This window comes from Diplotaxodon limnothrissa, linkage group LG22 (assembly GCF_057381915.1).
Source record: "Diplotaxodon limnothrissa isolate DT_005_m linkage group LG22, D_limnothrissa_male_GT1.1, whole genome shotgun sequence".
In the NCBI taxonomy this organism is placed as follows: Eukaryota; Metazoa; Chordata; class Actinopteri; order Cichliformes; family Cichlidae; genus Diplotaxodon; species Diplotaxodon limnothrissa.
The window spans coordinates 19201277-19225673 of NC_140616.1; the positions used below are offsets into that span (position 1 = coordinate 19201277).

A 24397-nucleotide genomic window follows, 5' to 3' on the forward strand; every position below is an offset into this window, starting at 1 on the left:
AAACCAGCAGACAACCTCAGGCTATCGTGTTATTACACTACTCTAAAGCTCATTTGTGGTGCCTTACACTTCCTGTTTATGTCTTAACTATTTCTTGTGTATGTGCGTGCGTGTCTCCCTTCTCCTTTTTTACCCTCTCGCTTGTGTATAATGGATTTCCCAGATCCTAAACAGCTGTAAACAATATCGGGGTTTTGGAAAGGGATAGCCACTTGCCGCCATATCGATTGCACCTATCTGATTACACAGTGTGGCAGACTCCTCCCTTTATGGAGGGGTAACTTCAGGACAAGTGGAGATTATCACATGTTTGTATTTACAGCGCTTCCCTTCAAGTTTTGAACTTGACAGACAGTGAATGAAGGTTTAGATATTAAAGCTGGAAGTCTTTCTCTCAGTCTGCTGCCAACCACGTTCACCCTGTGTTTGTCTCAGCTGTGTTTGTGCGATTTGTGCTTTTTGTGTTTCTTCTTCTTCTTGTCATCTCTGTCACGCTCGTGTTCTTGCCGCCTCCTCTTGGATTTACATTCACTGCTGCTGCTGCTGCTGCTGTCGCTCTCAGACTCCTTCCTCTCCCTTTTCTTACTCTTCTTCTTTGCTTTCTTTTCCTGGAGAATAGGCATTAAAAACAAAGAAGTTGCACAAAAAAGCAGTTTCAATACCTCAAAACCCAAACACTGAAGTATGTTCCTCTTAAATCAGCACAAAAATCATTTTTCCAGGCAACAGACTCCCAATGTGGTCACAACCGCATGTCATGCAGAGAGACATGTGGGGGTTGTTGCATCAGATGAAAGAGAGAAAGAAAGAATCAGCAAAGGAAAGGTAGAGCGGAAAAGGAAGCGAGAGCTGCGCAGGGCTTTAAAGGTCACATTGTCACCTTCTTTTTCTTCTTTTTGTCTGAATCTTGATGTTGTGCGGCTGTAGATGGTTGCTGCTGTGGCTCTTCATCGTCCTCTTCAGGCAAGAGAGCGTACTGCAGGCCAGGAGCAGAGAAACAGTCCTTTGTAAAGTGACCTGAAGAGAGTAACAATTTATTTAACAACTGCAGTGTGAATTCAAACAAATCTGCCATCTGTGTGAAACAAGCACAGTCTCTTTGACACATTACATGACTCATGATGTCACCTCACCCTTGCAGCCGCACTTTGAACACGTTGTGTTGAGCACAGCCTCCAGCGTGATCCTGTTGCTGGTTTGGTCTCTAAACTGCTTACGCCGCCTTGAATCCTGCCTATAAACACACACACACAGATGTTAACAACACACACACACCTGTTCAGACACATGAAAACACACACAATGAATCCGTAAGCACTTACTCTGCCATAACATTGTTGGGGTCCAAGTCCCGCCCTGTTCCCTGATTGACAGCTTTCATGGAGAAAGACAGCTTCACCTTGTCACCCTGAACCTGATGAGCAGAGGAAGAAGCTGTAAACTTTCTGCTCTGTGTGTGCACTTCTGTGACTATCTTTATGAGAACCAGGTTGAGTTTGAGCCCACTGGAGTGGCAGTTTCTGACACCTTTTCAGGTTTAAGGGTAAAGGAGGGCTTTTAATGCAGCCTTTCTGGGGTTTGGAGTTGAAGAATACCTTCATTTAACAAATGTTGTCCAAAACACGTGTGATATTGTTACCTCTCTCCCTATGACTTTAATCCACACATGTTCTCCCACATCCACAATTTCTGAAGCGTTCTCCACCCGGGAAGCTGACATCTCACTCACATGTACCAGACCTGTAAAAGCAAAGGACAAATCTCATTTACTTAGATATCACCTAAAATACATTAATACTTTCAAAAGTCTTAAGCAAACCCTCATGTCTTTATATTTGGAACCAGACTTTCTTTCGTAATTTATAAAACGGTCTTGAACAACAGTTCTTCAGCCTTTTCTGAAGGCCAAATGCCACATTACACAAGAAGTGGATTGAAAATCAGTTGCAACAGGTCTTATTAAGTTATGAATCCAAAATTTTTTTTTTTTTTTGTTCATATCGTTGTCAATATGTACAGAGAAGGTCATGAGAAAATACAAGAGTGTCTACAACCATCTGTAAAACATGATACCAATGCAGCAAAAGCATACCCAGATAGAAAAACTTATAATGCATAACCATTATACCAGTCATGGATTAGCCTCCCATGAGCTCAGATTTCAGCATTATTGAAACAGTGTGGGAGAATGGAACAAACAGCAGCCAACATCCAAAGAGGAGCTTTGAATGTCCTTCAAAAAGCCTGGAGAACTATTCCTGAAGACTACCTAAAGAAAGTTAGGTAACAGAGTTAAGACTATGTTGTGAAATATAAATGTGGTTATAACAAATATTAACTTTTGAGCTCATTAGAATTGTACAAACTCTGTATTTCCATTCATGTTTGCACAGGTTTGAATAAATCACTGCACCCATTTTCAGCAAAACATAAAGAAATAAGGAGTGGCTCAAGACTTTTGTACAGCACTTCATGGTGAGCATTCATGACCTACAGAAAAGGTTGACACATGAATACGTGTTGGATGACAAATGAAAACCCAAATACTAAATTAAGAATCAAACTTATTTCCAGCTGTTATCAAGCTTCAATAACATTTGACCAACTAAATCATATAACTGTGCTTAATCATTACATCTACTTCAAACCACTTTAACTGACTCTCACTTCAAAGGGACTGTAATTTAAATAAAGCATACAAGTTCTCTCCAAATCATTTTTTAGGCTACAGGTTATGAATGTGTGAGCACAAGTTGTTCGGTTCGCCCTCCGGTGGTGAAAATGAAAAGCTGCTGTTTAACTGGACATGTAGGTCAAGGCCAAGCCACAATAAATCATACTTCATTATCAAAGAGGTAACCCAAGTGTAAATATAGATACGAGTCATCCCACTTCATCAACGTGTCCCACTTCTTATCAACCCCGCCCAACCATCCTCCCACACCTCCTGTCTGTACACACACATCTTCAATTTCTGTTGCTATGAAGATAACACAAATGAATTATAATAGAAGAAACTATGATTGTGCTAATAAGCCAAAAAGAACAATTTTTTTTAAACATAACAAGAATGTGAAATATCTTACTTTGACCTGTGTCTTTGAAGTCTTTCAGCCTTGTCTTCTTACACACAGTGAGACAGTACACTAATTCAATTCAATTTTATATAGCACCAAATCATACCAGCAGTCACCTCAAGGTACTTTGTATTGTAAATGGTAAATGGACTGATTCTTATATAGCTTTTCTACTCTCCAGGAGTCCTCAAAGTGCTGTATACAACATGCCACATTCACCCAATCACACCCATTCTCCCAAGCACTGACTCTAAACTGAGTCTACAGTTTAGACGGCGTGTGAACAACATTCACACGCCGATGGATGCATCGGAGAGCAGCTTGGGGTTAGTATCTTGCCCAAGGATACTTGGCATGCAGACTGGAGGAGCCAGGGATCGAACCACCAACCTTCCGATCAGTAGATGACCTGTGAGCTACAGCCACCCATTGTAAAGTAAAGACGCTACAATAATTAGGGCAGGCTTACCTACTATACTTACATGTATGTCCTTTTTTAAGGGTTTTGTTGTTTTCAGGTTTATTTACATAGTACCAATTCACAACAACAAGTATAACAGTATAAAGTGTTTTGTTTGACTCAAGACACTTTGTACTGTAAGGTACCTGTACCTGCAATTTTAAAGGAAAAACTCCAATAATATTACTGCCCCCTATGAGCAAGCACATGGTGACAGTAGGAAGGAAGAACTCCCTTTTAACAGGAAGAGATCTCCAGACAAAACAACACTTTGTTTTTTTTCTTCTTCAACCTATTTTTCTTTTATTTTTCATCTGAATAATCAAATCTTTTCACTGACCTTCCTTCCTGTATCCCGGCAGTCGAACAAATGCTCCATAAGTTTGCACTGAAACCACCTCTCCTTTGGCAATGCTGTACAGTGGTGGCAAACCATCCAGCCCAGCCGGCTCTGATGGTCGGCGGTCACGGTCGGACATCGTCTCAAAACAGCCACGGTTACCAATAACTGAATCTTGCGCTTGGATTCCCACAATCCCTGAAATGGCAGATCAGGTGCATTTATGCTCTCTGTTTTAATCTTAGTGAGTTTAAACTCTGTTAGCTCAGAATAAACTAATTCTAATTTGTTTATTTGTAGGTCACATTCTTACATGGCAGGTATTTTTGCATTGTTTTTGAATTTATACATCAGTTTTCTAGTCTTTATGACCACTTTAGACTACAAGCACATTTTAACTATACATTCATGCAGCACTTTTAAGCACTTTATTCACCTCACATCCACAGCCAATTTAGAATCATGTATGTCTTTGGAGTGTGGCCAGAAGCCCAAGTACCTAGAGGAAACTTCACACCAAAAGGCCACTGACAGGTTCTGAAACAGGAACTTTCCTGGTGTATGGCAACGGTTCTAACTACCCCATGATCATGGCATCCTATTTCAGATCTTGTGTCTGTGCCAAGGCACCCTCTGACCTCTGTTTGACCTCAATATATAAATACTTCTATGCCAATTTATTATTCCATCCATGGAATGTACCATTTTAAAAATCCCTAAAACCAAAATTTTCTGTTATTTGAACCACACCGGTGGATCTAAAATCCATCTGAATAGATACGACCTAGAACAGCCTCATTGTACAAACACTATGAATTTTTAAACATTTTAATTTTCGTGTATTTTGGGTCACTTTAGGAAAAGTCATGGAATTTCATGCTAAAACAAAGACATATTTTTTTACTGAAGTCAAATGTCAACACAGTTCATTTGATCCTAACAGTATACAAAAGCTAAATCTAAAAAGAGATTGATTTAATTTATTATGTTCACTGATTATTTTACCCCCACTCGCATGCTGACTTGCTATTCAGCCGTGTCATATTTTGTACCCGAAAGTGATTTTTATGAGCTTCACAGCTATGTGTTGGATCTCTTGGATAGCAATAAAAACCTATTAGACTCACTTTTTATCTCAAACACAAAAGCTGAATGGAACAGCAGCTCCTCGGCTAATGTTAGCCACACTAAAGAGCTATAATAAATGAATAAACAGATATTGAATAAATAAAATATGAACAAGAAAATGGGCCCGCGCCTGCTTAACGTTCTAGTTTATAATAAACAATAAACATAACCTCATGCAGCAATAATTTCAGAGAAAATAATTTTAAAATGATATCAGCGTTACCTTTCGGATTGATACGATGGTTATTTTACATCCGGTTCAAAACGTTTCAACAACAAGCGGAGCGGCTAATCTACCAATCATCTTAGCCGTTGCAAATCTCGACCAATAGTATTCCTCGCGCTCACAGGAAGTACTTCTTCTGTGTTGATACGTTGGTGCTACTTCCTCCGACGTCTCGTATGAAAGACGTCTATTCATTTTTTGTAAATTGTAGCGTTAAAGCTTTAAATTTTTGCGGATTTTTGTCCTGTAAAGATGATTGAGCCTATGAAAAGAGCGGCAGACATGGCGGTGGTTCCTTCCGCCGTGAAGCGGCCCCGGACGGAGCTGATAGCGGCGGCGCAGTCTCAGCAACTCGTGGCCACGGTACGGAGGGTAGCTGTTACTACAACCGGGAGGGGTGGCTACTGAAGTAGACTCAAACACTTAGAACAAGTAACCACACTATACTGTGTACGCTTTGTGATTAATTATATATAAAGCCGCCTGGAAAAAAGTCACATTTTCCCTTTGTGGTGATTTTAGGTTCATTATCTGGGCTGCCAGCGAGACCTATAAACATGCAAATAAAATTAGCACAGCATTAGCTCTCACTTTGATGCTTTTTACAATGTCTCCATCTAGATTTGGGTAAACGATTGTTTAAAAAGAGTTTTTAAAGCGATCACAGAAAATGTTCTTTTGTGTTCTGGTTTAATGTTTTATCTTTTAAGGATAGAAACTCTCAGCAACATTGATAATACCAGCTCCAAAATAACGGGGGTCGCGCAAAGAGATTTGTGTTTACACTGAGAAACACGGGTGATAAAGAAAGTAAAAGACATTATCAACTATCTTGACCACCATTTCTATTCTGAATTCAGGAAGTTACTCCCAGGTAACCCCTACTTTGTATCTCAGTGTAGAACAAATAGATACTTCTATTCCTTTGGCTGTTAACTCTGACATTTCGACTATTCAAGGTGGGGGTAGGATTATGTCAGGGTTTGGCTCTGTGCCCCTTTCTTGTTTGCAGTCTTGATGGAGAGGCTGAAAGATGAGGCCAGGCAAGAGTGCCGGTAGACTATGATGTCTGCAGCCGATCTGTAGTGAGAGGAGGGAGCAGGGGGAAGAGAGCTTGGTGAGGTGGAGGTATGTGGTGGAGAGAAGAGGAATGAAAGTCAGAAGACACAAAAGAGAACTTGTGTGTGAATGAGAGGGAGACGCATCAAATTCCAGTCTGATGGGAGGTGTAACAGTGAGGGTATATGAGTTTACATAAATGGGTTCAAACATCCAAAGCAACGGACGGGGCATTAGATAAGGGAAGAAGAGAGTGCAGCCAGGATGCAGTCCATGGGTTGTGGAAGAGCAGCTACAGGAGTGAAAGGGAAGGTGGTAATGAGACCTGCTGTATGTATGGTTTGGATGGTGTATCATGGCTCTGACAAATTGAAAACGTTCAGATTTACATTGGGAAGGACCCGAATGGACAATACTAAAGATGCATGCAAAGTTTCATCAGAGGGACATTGCAGATTGAGCAGTTAGAGAGGGCTGAGATGGTTTGGACATGTGGAGAGGAGGGATAGTGGATGGGATGTTGAAGATGGAGGAAATGAGGAAGACCTCACAGAAGATCCTTTGATGTAGTGAAGGATGTCATGCAGAGGGTTGGTGTGAGAGAGGAGGATGCTTGAGATGGAGGTAGATGATCCTTGCAGATCATCTTTATTCGCATTAAAACACCAGCATTTCATTAAATATGACCTTGACATTTGTTTTTGAGACTATTATATAAAAGAAACAACAACAACACTTTGACCCACGTTCACAGTCCATATCTGATTTTATAATAAATTATAAATACAAGCTAAAAATATCCAGTATGATTAAACTGGATAAGTTACCTGAATATTTAGAAACAAGATACTCAAACCTTTAATCATCTGCCTCCAGATGTATCTACCCTCCCAGGTCACCTGGCAGGACACGTTTCTATACCAACAGCTGCCTTTGATCCCGGCTTTTGTTCCCACAAAGAAAACTGATCAGGAATCAAGAAAGAACTGATAATGGGGAAACATTGTATTAGTTATTGTTTAAAGTGTTACCATATAAATCAAAACCCATGCCACTGACTGTACTGCAAGGTCCTCTTGTCATAGCCTCACATCAGTACATTTTTTCTGAAATTCCCTCTTTAACCTCAACCTCTGTATTAACCACGTATATGTCTCCCATAGGGCCCCCCACGGACCTCCAGCCTCCAGGCTCCCATCATGCTAATGTCTGGCCACGAGGGTGAGGTGTACTGCTGCAAGTTTCACCCCAATGGAGCCACCCTTGCCTCTTCAGGATTTGACAGACTCATATGTAAGTTAGTTAAACTCCCAGTAAATCTCTGCAGTGAGGCAACGACTTCTTCACTGTGAATAACTTGGTGTGTACCGGTGTTTTGTGTTTTTTTTGCTGCAGTGCTCTGGAACGTGTATGGAGATTGCGAAAATTACGCCACACTGAAGGGACACAGTGGAGCAGTGATGGAGCTGCACTACAACACAGATGGCAGGTAAGTAGGTGGAGATCTTTAGCAAAGGACACATGCAATCAGCACTTCCTATTAAGGGCTTAATAACCCTGTGCTCTTTATAAAGGGTTAACTAACTGTTATTTCCTGCTATGTCATTTCAGCATGCTGTTCTCAGCCAGCACAGACAAAACTGTAGGTGTTTGGGACAGTGAAACGGGCGAGAGGATCAAGCGCTTGAAGGGCCACACTTCCTTCGTTAATACATGCTACCCAGCTCGCCGTGGACCCCAACTCATCTGCACCGGCAGTGACGACGGGACAGTGAAGGTGAGTTTTCCAGCTTTATTTTTATCCACATCTTTAGGTCTGGATGCCACATTTTTGTCCCACAAAATTAAACATGAAGGTCTGATTGTGCTTTCTGTTTGATGTCACTGTCTGCTCTGTAGCTCTGGGACATCCGTAAAAAAGGAGCCATCCACACTTTCCAGAACACCTACCAGGTGCTGGCTGTGACTTTCAACGACACCAGCGATCAGATCCTGTCAGGAGGCATCGACAATGACATCAAGGTAGAATGACACTGGAAACACGTTACTGCTGATGGAACTTCTTGTCCATGTTCTTTCGAGGGTATCCTGAAAAACGAGATTGTTTATGCTGTGGATTTTATTATCACAGCACACATAGTGTATTAGTGAAATTAAATCTCGGCTGGGCCAATTTTTCACTTCATGGCGCCGCTTTAATTTCAAATAATTATCTTGGACGCCTGTGGCCAAAGAAGGCAAAAAGATGGAATTTGATTAGCAGAAGCGAGCAGGACCTATGGACTCAGCACAGCTTGCCAGAGTGGGCTGTTTATCCTTGCCACCTATCAAAGTGTTACATGCTTGACAGGCATATAAATGGGTTTTCATACATAACTATTTTCAATTAGAAGAAAGGGAGCCTCTAGTCATGTTCAAGAACACAAGGCTGAAAAGTGAAACTAAGGTTTTACATGTAGTTCATGCACAGTTTAGAATGTATCCAGGACAAATTACTATAATTAGTTTTTTAAAAAATAATTTCCCAGTGGTTGTGGCTCTTAAATTCTGGAGCAACATGAACAAAAGATTGCGTAAATACTTTTGGTTTTATCTTAGTTTGGAGCGGTTTGATGCTAACGTGTAGCTCAGCGCTGGTTTTTTTTCATTTAAATACAAGTGAAAAAGTTGTTTCTACTCTGTATTTAGCCACTGTTGGGACGCTGTTTCCCTGAGGTACTGCAAAGACCATAAAGCAGTGAATCATTTTTTACTTTTGCACCTCTTATAAAATGTTCAAGAATGACTTTGCATGGCTTTTCTGCAGGAACCCTACCCAAAGTTATTGATTGTGTTGTTGCAGGTGTGGGATCTGAGGCAGAATAAGCTGATCTACAACATGCACGGACACGGTGACTCAGTGACTGGGCTCAGCCTGAGCTCCGAGGGGTCATACCTTCTCTCAAACTCCATGGATAACACAGGTACTATCAGACATGTTTGGCTCATAAACGTGGTTGGCTGTATGGGTGAATCCTGTTCTTGAAGTCTCCCTGTGTCTCTGTGCAGTCCGTATTTGGGATGTTCGACCATTTGCTCCCAAGGAAAGATGTGTGAAGATTTTCCAGGGCAATGTTCACAACTTTGAAAAGGTAAGTTATATCCCTCTTCATTGAAGTGACAAACAGCTGGAGTCCTGCAAACGTTTTTGTCTTTCACCTCAGCAGCTCACACATGTAATGCTTTGTTTCTAATTCATCTTTTCCTGTCATTCAGAACCTGCTGAGGTGCTCCTGGTCTACTGATGGCAGTAAGATAGCTGCAGGCTCGGCCGACAGGTGAGAAGCAAACACACCGACTCATACTGTACATGAATATGAGCTCGCACACAAACACAAAGGGCTCAAGTCACCTTCAGGTTAGCTGCTGTACTCTGAGTGCACCATCGAATCTGTATTTCTGAAAGCAAACATCCCGCAAAGGACATAATTAAGAAAAATGCAGTGACGAAAATGTGATTTGTTACCAGTAAAAATAAGATTAGATTAGATGTTTATATTGACGAGCAGATGACCAGGTTTACCTAATGAAGTGGTGAGTGACTGTATGACATATATAGTTTTTAACATATGGCGATTTCAAATGTAAACACCTTTTTTTTTTTCTGCATCATGTTTTACAGGTTTGTGTATATTTGGGACACCACATCACGCAGGATCCTGTACAAACTGCCGGGCCACGCAGGCTCGGTCAACGAAGTGGTCTTCCACCCAGAGGAGCCTATAGGTGAGTGAACTAACTTCATCGGTTAAGGTGTGTTTCAGGCCTAAAATACACTTTTTTAATTAACACAAGAATTAATTAAGATAACTTGAAGGCACATTGGGATAGGTGGATGTCAGTATGCCAGAATTATGTTAAGTTAGGCGCTTAGGTCGCTTTAAGCTTCCTTATGAAACATTAAACAAAAATCAAAGTCGAATCCTTTTTTTTTTGTCTCTCTACACAGTGCTGTCTGGTGCCAGTGATAAACGTCTGTACATGGGAGAAATTCAGTAGGGGCTCTGTGTGTGTGTGTGTGTGTGTGTGTGTGTGTGTGTGTGTGTGTGTGTGTGTGTGTGTGTGTGTGTGTGTGTGCGTTCTGCCTTGGACGTGGATGGGTGGTGTTCGACAGTGGTCTAGGACTCTCTGTAATTTCAGCCTGTTTCAAAAGAACCTCAGGATGCGTTTGAAGATTATTAGGCTCAGGCACAAGAACCTCCACAGCGACTTCTTTTTTTATTCTGATGTACTGCTTTATAATAAACTTCAATATTCTGAAAAAAGAAAAAAAAAAGCTGTCAAATTATTTTCTGACTGAAATGCTTTGTTGTGTTTGTGGAGCCTTTACAAGTATTTCTAAACTGATTAACCAGAAAAATTATCGAATCTTCATTTAATTACCACTATAAACACAATCAGGTTAAACTTATACAATAAACAGGGAGTGAGCAATCGGGATCTAGAAAAGTTAGTGAATAACGTCTCTTGGGAAAACTTTCTTTAGTAGCAGTAAGCTTGATCAGATGCCTTCTTATTTAACTTATGTAACCTGGGAACATGTTGACATTCCTCTAACAAAACTGTTGCAATTCCTGGAGATTTCTATTATTAGCACTGAGCAACCCTCTGCTAATCATGCCACAGCTCTCAGTGAGGGCCGTTCAGGTTCAGATCTGAAGTTCACATTCACTCATCATGGGCACAAATGATATGGTAATTCTGGGATTTTAAACTGTTCTTTTTTCCAGGGTGAAATAATAGTACAGCATTACTATTTTCTTTAATCCACACAGAGCCAAAAGTATGCATACTCCTCCACACATACTCACCCAAATCTAATAAGCTCTGCTAAAGGTTACGCAATGTCTTTTAATGTGGAAAGGCCAAATTCTATCAACTTGTTAGTGATCGTGCTTGACTACAACTGGTAGTTTCTATTTGCCATTATAAAAAGGATTTGTGTGACATCACTCATTGGACTGACTAATATTCAGAACAACGGAAAAGTCCAAGGAAGTCAGTGAAGATGTAGGAAAGAGAATTGTCGAGTTACACAGGTTGGAATGGTCTCTTGGAGCCATTTCTAAACAACTGCAGGTTCCAAGTTAATCGGTGAGTACAAGTAATTCTGATGTGTTACCACTTTGTGAAGGTCTGGACAAGACCCAAACTGTCACCCTCAGTGACAGGAAGTTGGTTATGATGTTCAGGAATAACCCAGGAACCACAAAAACTCGAGCCTGCAAAGAACTGGAAACTGCCATCACATGGACTAATAACATGCTTACAAAGAAAAAAGCGGACAAACCAAATGCCATCTGGAGACAAGGTTGATGGGTCATATGAGACAAAAATTAAGCTTTTTTGGACACAGTGACAGGACTCCCAGCAAATTCTTCAACTTCACCGCAAATCAACAGGGAGACAGTTTACACTTGGAAGTACCAACAGGAAAATGATCCCAAATACATCAAAACTGGTTTTCGGATGCATAAACTAATCCATGAAAATTTGTGAATTAATCTTAAAAGTTGGGTCCAATCCATGAAACCAACCAACTAAATGAACTTTGCCAATTCTGCTAAAAATTTGGTCAAATATCCAACCAGAATTATGCACAAAGCCTATTGATGGATACCAAAAGGATCTCTCTGAAGAGGATTTTGTGGATGTGTTTATTGGCACTTACCATGTTTACATCAATCTGACTCCGCTGTCTTTACAGAGTGTTCTGTTTCATATTTTAATATCAATTCTGAACTTCTTAAATAAATATTCCCCTGACAAATATCATGCCTATTATTGTAATGAAAACAAGACTAAAACTAACCCCAAACTAAACGTGAAGATTGCACTTTTAGCATAGAAACAGGTCTGAATTTCAGCTGTTTGTAGAGAGTTTTCTTACTGTGGACTGATGAACAGAAACATCTTTGGATGTTGGTTTTGTAGTCTCCAGCTTTGTTCGTCTCTGTAATGTTTTTTAGGGAACTTGCGATTTAACTTTGTGACTTTGCATGCATTTATCTTACAAGGATTTAAAGGGATTAATATCTGTTATCCTATCTTGTTAACTTGTCTTGTTCGGAGTATCTTTTGGAGAAATCATTACTGAGGTATAGATGCTGACTTACTCTTTCCAGCTTGGACTTACAGCTTGTAACTTAATGTGTTTAAAGACATCCATCCATTTTCTTAACAGCGTATTCAGGTTGCCAGTCTATCTCAGGGCTTCATAAAGACATGAAAAATGTGCTATTAGTTTGGTCCCGTTGTGACTGTCTATAATTTTACAAGACGTCAGAGCAGAAATCTCAGTAAAGGGTTCACAAATCACTTATGCAGTGGTACAATGGTACAAGTTAAATGTGTGGTTTGGAGGTTTATGGTGCAGTTTTACAATCCACTCCAAGTTGTTTGGGATTCATTATGCGTGCAGTTCGAAAACACCATAAACTGGCTGCTAGCTCCCCACACAGCTTTGTTTTTTATGTTATCCTGTGCATTTTCTTATTGGCTGCAGTTTTCCTAATAAAGGTTTTACCATTCTTAAGAGAAAGTGTGCTTTACATATTTTATAAAGCCCTATTGTGTAACTGCGTGTGCATTTGTGTGTGTGTGTTTTTTCAAAGACCTGAAATGAACTCATTATTTCACAGACGAGTAAGACCAGTACTACTTGTAGACAGTGCATTTTTAGCTATTAATACCTCAGCATAATTCATTTAAAAGAATTTAATTTTCTAACTGTCTGTAGTGCATGACTTCAATTCGGTCTCACTCGGGGTACTCCAAAGAATCTAAATAGAGTGCTCAATATTTAGCATGACCACCTTTATTCTTCAGCACAGCCTGAACTCTCATAGGCAGCTTTCTTTCTTTAAGTAGTCTTTAAGAATAGTTCTCTGGGCTTGATGAACATTCAAGGCCCTTCTTTGGATGTTGGCTGCTTTTTGTTCTGTTCTCTGTGAAGAAGATCCCACACTGCTTCAATGATGTTAGGATCTGGGCTCTGGGGAGACCAGTCCATGACTGATAGTGTCCCACTGTGTGACTCTTTCCAGATGGTATTTCATGATGGCCTCTTGACAGCCACCCATCCACTGATACCATTTCTGTTGAGGCTTTTGTGAACAGTGGAGCTGAATGACCAAATACATCTCTCAGGTCCTTGCTGGATTTTGTTTCCTATTTCTAAAGCACATGACCTTTAGACCTCTGTTCATCTTCTGGGACGGCCCTATGGCGGAGAAGACGATTTCCCTCCGAGGAGCTGTTGGTGAAGATCATGAGTCCTGCTTGATCCCTGCGATGAACTTCAGTCTTCCCGATGTTTCTGAAATGATTGGTTTCAAATGGTTACAGTGTGCATGAATGTTTCATTTATGTTTTATGTAATTAACACTGTTACATTTCGTGTTCTCTTGGGGGACCCCCTGTTGGTGTGTGTGTGTGTGTGTGTGTGGGGGGGGGCTCAGAGCAGCTGCTCTGCCAGCTTATGCCCAGAGCTGGTTCTGGTAACAAGGGTGAGTTAAACATGCCCAAACTTTGAAATAGTGATGTCATCTTATGTAAAAAAAATAAAATAAAAAATAAATAAAAAGAAAAAAATCTCTGTGACGCAAAACTCAAACTTCAGGCTGCTCTAAACACTCTGTGTCAGGCACTTTTTTCTAATCTTGGATCTCTATGACATCAATGAAAGATGACACCCTTATATGGTCATCACAGACACAGCAACCCCACCCAACTGCTGCTAAAACCTTCTGCTTGAAGGAGGCAGCCAATCAGAAGAAAGTTGTCTCAAAGAGAGAGATTGGCTTGAAAAGCTTATTTCACAGAGCGGATGAAGTGAGGGGCTGCCCTAAGGCCCAACAGAAGTATGTGCTTCGTTCCTGATTTCTTAGGTTTTAGCTTACGTGTTTTAGATCATCAAGCCAATTTAACATTTGACAAACATAACCTGACTGAATAAAAAAATGCAGTTTTAAAAAAATGATTTAATTTATTAATGGAAAAAAGAATTATCCAGATCTACCAGGCTCTATGTGAAAAACTAATTGCTCCCTAAACCTAATAACTGGTTGTGCCACCCTTGGCAGTAAGAACTGCAATCTACCGTGTGTGATAACTAGCAATGAGTCTGTCACATTGCTGTGGAGGAATTTTGGCCCACTCTTCTTTGCAGATTTGCTTTAATTCAGTCACACTGGAGGATTTTTGAACATGAAAAGCCTGCAGTTCAGATTTTATTCTGGGTTCTTTTGTAACCTCCTGGATGAGTCGTTGATGCGCTCTTGGAGTAACTTTGGCAGGTGGACCACTCCTGGGAAGATTCTGCAATGTTCCAGGTTCTCTCCATTTGTGGATAACGGCTCTTACTGTGGTTCACTGAAGTCCGAAAGTCTCAGAAACGGCTTTATAACCCTTTCAGGACTGATAGATGTCAGTTTGTTTCTCAGCTGTTCTTGAGTTCCTTTAGATTATGGCATGTTGTGTTGTTGTTGTTGTTGTTGTTTTGTTTGGTTTTTTATTTTTAGATCTTTTAGTCTACTTCACTTTGTCCGACAGGTTCTGTTTAAGTGAGTTCCTGATTCATCAGGTCTGGCAGTAATCAGCTCTGGGTGTGGTTAGTGGAACTGAACTGAACCACTTAAAAAGTGGTTACGACTGGGGGGCAAATACTTTTGTACCGCACTTAGAATTATATTTGACTGCATATCTACTTCAGTAGAGCCCAAAGGAGTCTGTGCTTTAATTTATCAAAACAGGACAACTCAGAATTCTTTATTTGTACAGATTTGACACAAAAGCATAGTGAATTACAAGTCCAAATAAAACATTTGTCTTGCTCATTGATTCCTGCGTGGCCCTTTGCAATAGCCGCCTCATCATCTGCCTCCTTCTCTGATATAGCTTGTGTGCAGCTCACTGTATTGTGCTGTCGCGCTGCTCGTGGTAAGTAGCTGAGATTAAACAAGGCTGTTAATTGTGTTTATTTCCGCTCCGAATAACCACAAGCTGAGGAAAAGGGCAGCACCTCCGGGGGCCAGCCTCCCCTCTCTCCCTCTCCTCGGTCTGGATGGTGGTGCTGGAGGGAGGAGGCGATTTTATTCCTCCTCCTCCACAAGTCTGAACCCCCTCACCCACCGCGGGCCCCCATTTCTTTTGTGATCCTTTCAAAAGCCTCGCGGGGCTGCTCGCTCGCGCTCACTCGCTGACTCCCTCGCGCACGCGGATCCGCAGAATCCATGCAGCTCCTCCTCGAGGGGTCGCGGTGACTGAGAGCCTCCACCCCCTCTCTCTCTCTCTCTTTCTCTCTCTCTCTCTCTCTCATTCTCCCCCGGCTGCTCCTGCCCCGGCACCGATTGTTGACAAAAGGCGCTGCGAGACGGAGCAAAGGAGCCCGGTATCGGTAAGAAAAACCGCCCGCTAACTTGACTTCTTCCCCCGCGAGCAGCTCGAGGAGAAGACGATCCAGACGACGGAGGTTGGGAGAGGAGGAGGTGGGGAGGGGGGCGATACTCTTCCGCTCCTAGAAAACCGTGAGTCACAACGGGCTGCTTTGTGTCCGTAGTGTATGTAGCCAAACGTTAGCTGTAGTACCACCACTGCGGGGTCGGTCTCCTCCTCCTCACCGCCACCACCCCCGTGTGATCCGGTATCATATGATGCTCATTTCTGTCTGTAGCCCGGAGCGGATTATGACAGCTTTCCGTCTCTCTTTGTGTCTTTGTGTAGCCCCTCTTCGGAAGGTGTGGCCGAGGTGATTCTGTGGTGGTCAGACCGCAGCAGGCGTGAACTGGACCCTCTTCACCTCCTCCTCACCTCTCTCCTTCCTGAAACCCTCCCGCGACTGTTATTTACAAAAAACAAAAAAAGCAGAGGCCAAGATGGGTCATCCACTGTGAGTGGAAGAGCCGGACCAGCGCTGCTGGAGGAGGCGGCGGCCTTGGGCACGTCTATTCAGCCGGGAATGTTGTGAGCTGAGGCGACCAGGCAGTCTGGATCTGACCGGGGACCCATCTTTTCCCCGGAGCCTCCGCGGCTCCAAGCCGCGTCCTGAGCCCTCCAAAATGGGGAAGTGCGACGGGAGATGCACGCTGCTGGTGATATGTTCACTGCAGCTGGTAAGTGTGTGTGTGTGTGTGTGTTTCTACTCACTCACCATGAAGATATAATTAGAGGAGCGTGCTACAGACCCACACATTGTAATCAGACATGTTTGTCTGGCCTCTTCATGCAGTCACACAAGGAAAAAGCTTTGAGCTGCAGCTGCTGGGGTGCCATGCCACATTACAGGCTAGGGTGTGTGTATAAAGCAGAAGGGTACAGGGTAGGGGGGTCTTTAGTGTCAGGGTCGTCTATGTTTATAAAGAGAGGCTTGATAGCTCCATATAGAAAAAAAAATCATCTGAATGTAAAGAACAAAAATGCTCTTCTCACCACCTGGTCTCTACTGTAGAGTGAAAGTTGGATGTTTGTTTTCCTCTGAAATAGCTCAGGACTGACACTCTCAAGGGTGATGACTGTGTTATAAGAGTGACTGTAACATCTCCCCGCAGTGAGTGTGATGCAGGCGTGGACAGCAGCAGTGTGAGGAGCAGTTATTGAGGCTATTGTTTGCCCGGCTGATGAGTTGTTGTGCGGCACAGGGTTTTGGCCCATAGATTCTCATTAGTTTGGTGGAGCTTTTTGGGGGTGCTCCTCTTTTTTTTATTTTTTATTTTTTACAGTCACTGGACTGGCTGGTGCTCCAGGCAGTTACCATGGAAACAACTGCGGCAGGCCTGTGTATGTGTCTCCCTGTCACTGTATGTGTGTGTGTAGCCTTCACTACTTGTGTGTGTGTGTTGTGTTTTTCTGTCCTTTATATTTGCATGTGTGCTTGTTTCTTTCCTAATATGCATATATACGTGTGTGTGTCTGTGTGTGTGACCCACCCCTTCCCAGGTGGCAGCCCTTCAGAGGCAGGTGTTTGATTTCCTGGGCTACCAGTGGGCTCCCATTCTGGCCAACTTCCTGCACATTATGGCCGTCATCCTGGGCATGTTTGGCACTGTGCAGTTTCGCTTCAGATACCTCATCTTTGTGAGTAGTGTATATCCATCATCTTGCACCGGAGTCCCAGTTCCTGCACTAACTGTGTGTGTAACTTACGGTCCCCAAACACCGATCCCTGTGTCTCTGTTTGGCAGTATGCAGTATGGCTGGTCGTCTGGGTGGGATGGAACTCCTTCATTATTTGTTTCTACCTGGAGGTTGGAAACCTCTCTCAGGTAAGTTGTGTTTTGTGTGCGACCCCTGTTCTGACTTGTATGGTTTTGTTGTTATATTTAAGTACATTTTTATAGATCATTTTACTTTGCATCAGCTACCAAATATTAGCAGTTCTCTGGCTCTATGTCGCTTTTTTCAGAAGTATTTTTTAGACTTAACGATTAAGGCAGGTCTTTTTACATCCGTATTTTTCTTTTTCGATCCTAGTAAATTAGCCTTGAGTGATTTAAAGTTTAAAATAATCCGTATTCATCTCAGTTCAGCCACTGTGTTCATTCACTTGCTCCTCTACTTTTAAGACAACTTTTTTTCTGATTGTCTTCCCTTTTTGCAAAACCAAGCAAAGAATCTCAAGTTTGATCTGTATTACTTCTACGTAGACTGACCTCATTAATAACTGGTTATGTTTAACATAACAGTGTAGACATGGCAGAAGACAGAAGAAAAGCATCACTGTATTAATAACAATTAAAAGAAGCTTTAAGATACAGTAAGAGAATGACAATTAGCTCTGTGTCTACTGTATGCGTGTGTGTTTAGGATAGAGACTTTCTCATGACGTTCAACACATCCCTCCATCGTTCGTGGTGGATGGAGCACGGTCCTGGTTGCCTGGTAACACCAGTATTAGACTCCCGCATGGCCCCCGATGACCACCATGTCATCACTGTGTCCGGGTGTCTGCTCGACTACCAGTACATCGAGGTGTTGAGCTCAGCCATTCAGATCCTCTTGGCTGTACGTATCAAACACACACTCACACTTACACACACACACGTTCTTGTACATTCATTTTTTGGTTTTGTATCACTTTGCTGACCCTCAATATCATGCTAAAACATTTTCCGAGAAATATTGGACAAGTCAGCAGTGACTCAGCTAACAGAACAACCCTTGTATTTATTTCTGATCATCTCCTCTCCAACAGCTCTTTGGCTTTGTTTACGCCTGCTACGTAAGCAAAGTCTTCCAGGATGACGAGGACAGCTGTGAGTATCTTTCTCTTCTCACTAAAAGCTCTTCCAGCACCTTGTTCAGTTGATTAGGTGTGCTTGTCGTACTATTTTCGAGGGCTCTTATGTGAGAGATCCATGACTCTGAGTGCGAGTGCTGTCGTCTCATTGGTTTCTCCTGTGTGAGTCATGCTTAGCGATATCACTGCAGAGGATTCCCTCTGGGTGATCTGAGCCCTCCATCTGTGGGGAGTATTAGGATGCATTCCCACCATGAGAGTGTCCGTCTGTCAGCTGGCTAGTGCTTGTCTGTCGGCGTGAGTGTGCCATCTGCGTGTCTGACTGATTGTTCCCGTGATGTGCCTCTTGTGAGTGTTTTACGCTCACTCAGTGGAAGAAATGAAGTCCCATATCAATGTTATAAGTTTGATTTCCTGTAAGAGGAAGTGGGCGAGTGCTGTGTCTCTAACGTCTTAATAGCATGCTGTATTGCAATTATATGCCTGTCATAGCATAGTGTCAGTGATGTTCTAACAGTAACACGCAACATCTACACGATTTGTTTAAAATCCATAAAACCAAAATCAAGTTTCTCAGCTATGTATTATTTTAAAACAAGGCACCACTCACACTCATAAAATAGATGGACTATAGACTGTATATAAAAGATGGATATAGCGAGTGTTTGACATCAGCCGGTCTAAATTTTAGCTTTAGATCCATCGCCATGTTGTTTTTTTGTTTTTATAATATAGAGACTAAATCAGATTTTGTAATAGATTTGGTTTTTTTTCTGCAAAAATTCGGCTTTTTAATATAGAGATTGACAGACCACGTGACTTTCGCGCATTGCTTTGTGGGTACCTGTGGCAACAAAATCAAAACACTGCATCAAGCGCTAGTATTTCCAGCACCGGTAATCATTAATTCTGCGGTTTTAATCCCTACTTGCATTTTATTTGCCCCAAAAACAGTTATGTATAAAACGTCCGTACAAAGACAGACATGACAAAAAGGCAAAAAAAAAAGGACGAGGAGAAAATCAAAGGAGTGAAAGTGTCAGACCCCTACGAGCATACAGAGTGGAGTAAGGACGTTAGCGTGCTGCCCAACTTTCATCACGGACATATTTATTATTATATGGTCCTAAGTGTGAGTGCATACACTCACAAGATGTTTATTAACTTCAGATCCCTGCAACAAGCCCAGGTCCAGTTTACTTTGGTGATTTGGACTATTCCATTTCACAGCTGTTGTTAAATTCTTTTCCTTTATCTCCTTTACAGGCAAACGCAATCTATTTGTCGTTTCAGGTTGTAGTGTTACACAACATTTTCAGATCTAATAGACAAAAAATGAGTGTTTCGTAATTCATTCAATTTATTGTCTTTATTTATAACTGGCATTATTGTTTCATTCTATTATAGAATTTTACAAGAAAGAGGCATAATTGTTTCCCATTATGCTTTATTAGCTGCGTCGTTAAAAAACAAATCAACAATGCAAAAAAAACCCATTGCAAAACAACATACCGGAAAACAGTTATTCATCACTTGATTGCTTCAATACAACACTTGGGCACATATATGCAGGACGTTGCGTGGCTGTTTTGATATCACTCTCTCTCTCTTAACCGATCAAATCTCGCTGTGGTAGCAGCTTTAAACTCGGTATGACCCAGGCTGATAAGAGGGTGCACAGTCTGGATCGCATTCCAGCATTTTGTAGGCTGGTTTTCCTACAAAACACAACAAACATTAGCCCGCAAAGCCACAGTGAACAAAGCAGCATAGCGCAATGAATTCAATTCAAATCAATATAAGATTTATACTTTATATTTGGTCTTCGAATGGCTGCAATCCAGGCCATCCATCAGCTGTTTCATCGGAAACACGGCGTGAACAATTTCTCTTCCACGACGTAATCCGATAAAAAAACAATCTCTTTACCCGTCGGCTTCCAGTGGCTGTCATGCGACCGGCTATTGCAGTTAATAATACAACAGCTTCTTGCCATTTTTTGTGTTTCTTTTTATCGCTGTGTGACTGTTTTCATGTGAAAGCCTGCGTGCGCTAGTACCGCTTGCCACGCGTTCCCAGAATCCTTTGCGGTTTTACCCCGGAATGACGTCACGTTTTCAATCTGTGGAGTCTGTGGGGACACACTGACTTTTGAAGTGAGCCTCAAGTGGCCACTCAAGGAACTGCAGTGTCGTGCATTTTTATTGTTTTTTGTTTGTTTTTGCCTTTTGAAAAAAAGATTCGAGTGATATATTCAAGACAAATGTGTTTCTTTACCTAATATAATGGTGACACATTGCTTGTTTTAAATCAGCTGATATACTCACCACATATTAACTCATTCACTGCCATTGACGTCTATAGCCGTCAATTGCAGTGAATGAGTCAATGGGTTTAACTCATTCACTGCCAATGGCTGGCAGTGAATGAGTTAATATATCTGTTATACACTAATGTCACACAATTCATCTAGAAACTACCAGTCACGTGGGGAAAACATGTAAAAGTGTGCATTCTGTCACTGGTTGGTTGCTAGAGTTAGCTGAAGCAATTTGCCTGCAAATACTCGCCATTTACTCTTCGAGTGTAGTTAAAGTTGAATAAAGCATTACGCAAACTGAAAAGTAGGCATCTTCCAGGCAAATTACAGGAAACTGCTGCAATCTGCTAGTGACCAAAGCAACCACAAGGTTTTTTTACTTAATGACAGCCAGCAACCTCCAGTAATCAGTCGGCAACCAGTCTGGGAATACACGTTTTCCCTAGCATGTGGCAGGTAATTAATCTGTCTTACACTTCATGTTATTGAAAGCTCTATAAGTGTGTACACATCAATAAATAACTAAATGCCTTTTTTTAAACCACGTTTGTGCTTCATTGTAAAAAGAAAGCATTACAACATTCTTACTTTAAAATGATGGAGCTGTTCAGTTCTAGCTGTAGAGAAAACAGATCCAGAACTTGATGTTTGTTTGTTTTTTTTTATAGCCCCACTGATGCAGCTAATCAATCCTACTTCACTCGACACCACATGACTCTGTTCCTTTAATCAACTGAGAAAGAGTAGAACTATGTATCAGTGACACAAAGGCAGTAGGGAGGTTGATGTATTGGTATTGTATCTCTGCTCATTCTGATGTCACAGTTTGCAGTCTATAAAAGCATGCCAAACGCATAAGATGATACAATCTGATGCTGTGAGAGAGTTATCTTGAAATACAACACCTGGTATATAACCCTCCCCACACACACACACACACACACACAGTTTAAGGGAAAGTGGAATGATGTCATTCTTGTTCTTTCTCCCCTCATGAAGTTGATTTCATTGGTGGGTTCGATTCTTATGGCTACCAGCCTCCTCAGAAGTCCTCTCATCTGCAGCTGCAGCCTCTTTACACGTGAGTTACAGCCATCTTCTCCAAATGTCTCCTATTTTAATATCTTTGTTTTTGTTGCTTTCTTTGTTAATCTTTCAAGCGCTATTCCAGCATTGTAGCACTGCTATTGTGTAATGGTGTTGGATAAATGTAGTGCAGTCAAGCTGAGTGAGGATCTGTTTTTAGTCCTTAATTTGTATGGAGTTAAGTTAGTCTCAAAGGGATGATGAAAATGTGTACAACGTTTTTGTGAGTACTTTTGGGTACTCACAAAATGCATGCTCCAATCCACACACAAATACAAAGCAATTTGAACAAATATAAAACTCCTTTACAAATGCATATATATCCAGACCTGTAGCTTTAAAAACTTTTTTAGTTTTTCTTAGAATCCAAGGGAAGGCCAGGGCCCTGGACTATGAAGCAAGTTCAGTATACCCAGGGTATCTCTCTGCAATCATATGGGATCATATGAGTTTTCTTTCACAGAAAATGATCCCTGCGAGTGTCACCTACTCCAGAGATATTAAATGGTGATTAAAATCTATATTTAAAATATAATATAAGAATCTATATTTATTGCTAATTATCAGGGAAATGCAAAGACTTTAGACACTATTAAAAAAACTTTCGATCCTCATGCCGTCCACGCACAGAGGTCCATGGGACCTTCTGGGAATGATGATATAATTTGCTGGAGAACTGATTGGTCAGTAGGTGGTGATTTCATACCCTCTGATCTCTAATCTAGAACTTAACCTGCTCTGGAGCGCCGCTAAAAAGAGACACATCTTCATGGTACTGAAAACCCAGGTTTAACCCTCAAGCTACCTGGATGAGACAAAATCCTTCTTCAGTTACAGGCCTCCAGTGTCCAATTTTTCACTAGCACTTGAACGCAGCTTGAGAAACCGTTCAAAGCTGCAAATGTGAAAAATGCTCCAAATAAACAAGTGCACACATCACGAGATCTCTCCGTATCAGGCAAAGCTCTTAAGTGAGCTAAAAGAAGGTTTTCATTGTCGCCTAATGAGGGAAAGATCCCCGGTTTGATCCGGGAGGATACTGTTCCTTTGGGGTTGTGTCAAGAAGGGCTTCTTTGGGCTACTCGCCTAGGCTGGTAGAGTTTTACACCGGATTACCTTCCTGGTACAAACCCAAAGGGGATTTGTGTCTCCACCTGGAATCGAACCAGTGGCCTTTCGCTTGCCAAGTGAATGTGTTAATCTGGTGCAAAAAAAAATAAAAAATCTGCCAAATCAAACATGCAGAGCGGCTCACTGTGGCGACCCCTTGTGAATAAGGGAGCAGCTGAAAGTAGCAGCTTTTTGAAAGTAAAAATGATCAGATTTGTGTCCTTGAACGTAAACATTTGTGCAGGAATGATCAGTATTTTTTTTATCCTTGTAAGTATTAGTTTGTAATCCTTTTGAGGCTAATTTAACTCCATACATTTGTATCAATCTCAAAAAATGTTAGACATTTCATAACCATAACAGTTTTTGCGTTAAAGCATGAAAACCTGCCTTTGAAAATTACAGGACTGGTTTTTTGGCAGAGCAGTTTAATGCCACGAAATTCAACTTCATGAGTAAAATCAGTGAAGTGCCTTTTTTCATGCAGTTATGTCAAAGTGCAGCATATTGTAATTTTAACTTATGTCATCCTCTCTGCACCCCTGCAGGGCTGGTTAACTGTTGGTAGCACCCCCTTCAGGCCAAACCCTGATGGTGTCACTGTGGATGGACTCACTCTGTCACAGTTTACCTGAGAAATGGACTTAACCCCACCCAGACGGAGAGGCGTGTGAGTGTGTGTGACTGTGTGTGTGTGTGTCTGAGAAAGTGAAATATGGCCCTGAAAAGAATGTACAGAGCTCAGGGAAGAACCAGCATGCCGGGCGGCGTGACGAGAGGAAGGCGACGCGGGAGGAAGGCGAGGGGAGAAGAGATTCATAGAACAAGAGCTGGCCTCACCGAGGGGACAGTTCACTAAACTGCCAGCTCTCAACACTCCCACTGCTGTGTGTGTGTGTGTGTGTGTGATTGTGTAATTCCACAGGACTAGCTGGTGCTTTGCAGTTGCACCCTGGACTCTTACCACTTGGTGCCCCTGTGATTTCTTTTTGTTTTTGTTCTTGCTTTGTTTTGTTTTGTTTTGTTTTGTTTTGTTTGGGGGGTGGGTGGGGTTGGGCTCGTCGATGTGGGTGGGTGGGTTGGGGGGGGGGTCACCTAATAAAAAAAGAGGCACGGCTCGTACCTGTTGTTGTTTTTAGAACGTGGTGATGTGTAGAGCAGTCGATTACGATTCCCGCTCCCAAAGCCATCTCCCCCTTCCTCCTTCCCTGCTTTCACCTTCCAGCCGAAGCCACTGCTGAGGTCCCAGGACGCATAGAAAGGCGTGAATTCCTTAAAAGATAAGGCAGGTGATATTTCACTTGTTTATTATTACGG

General features: G+C 41.8%; 3 protein-coding genes across 3 annotated transcripts; 2 read left to right on the forward strand and 1 right to left on the reverse strand.

Annotated features, from left to right (window-relative positions):
• Positions 1 to 431: 431 nt before the first annotated feature.
• zcchc17 (zinc finger, CCHC domain containing 17) lies at positions 432 to 5240 on the reverse strand. The gene is made up of 7 exons (XM_085346470.1): positions 5229 to 5240; positions 3878 to 4075; positions 1640 to 1740; positions 1323 to 1414; positions 1134 to 1234; positions 881 to 1017; positions 432 to 608 (listed from the first exon to the last, which is right to left on the reverse strand). The coding sequence occupies exons 2-7, from the start codon at positions 4014 to 4016 to the stop codon at positions 432 to 434; spliced, it is 747 nt and encodes a 248-aa protein (XP_085202596.1). The 5' UTR covers positions 4017 to 4075; positions 5229 to 5240.
• Positions 5241 to 5395: 155 nt separating this feature from the next.
• On the forward strand, positions 5396 to 10418 carry snrnp40 (small nuclear ribonucleoprotein 40 (U5)). The gene is made up of 10 exons (XM_085346323.1): positions 5396 to 5594; positions 7454 to 7583; positions 7686 to 7779; positions 7902 to 8067; positions 8190 to 8312; positions 9133 to 9253; positions 9339 to 9421; positions 9546 to 9607; positions 9952 to 10055; positions 10279 to 10418. Exons 1-10 carry the CDS (start codon positions 5484 to 5486, stop codon positions 10326 to 10328), a joined length of 1044 nt encoding a protein of 347 aa, XP_085202449.1. The 5' UTR covers positions 5396 to 5483; the 3' UTR covers positions 10329 to 10418.
• Positions 10419 to 16212: 5794 nt separating this feature from the next.
• On the forward strand, positions 16213 to 23917 carry nkain1 (sodium/potassium transporting ATPase interacting 1). Its single transcript, XM_085346028.1, has 7 exons — positions 16213 to 16441; positions 17265 to 17402; positions 17510 to 17590; positions 18132 to 18329; positions 18520 to 18580; positions 21884 to 21965; positions 23629 to 23917. Exons 1-7 carry the CDS (start codon positions 16388 to 16390, stop codon positions 23636 to 23638), a joined length of 624 nt encoding a protein of 207 aa, XP_085202154.1. The 5' UTR covers positions 16213 to 16387; the 3' UTR covers positions 23639 to 23917.
• Positions 23918 to 24397: the final 480 nt, after the last annotated feature.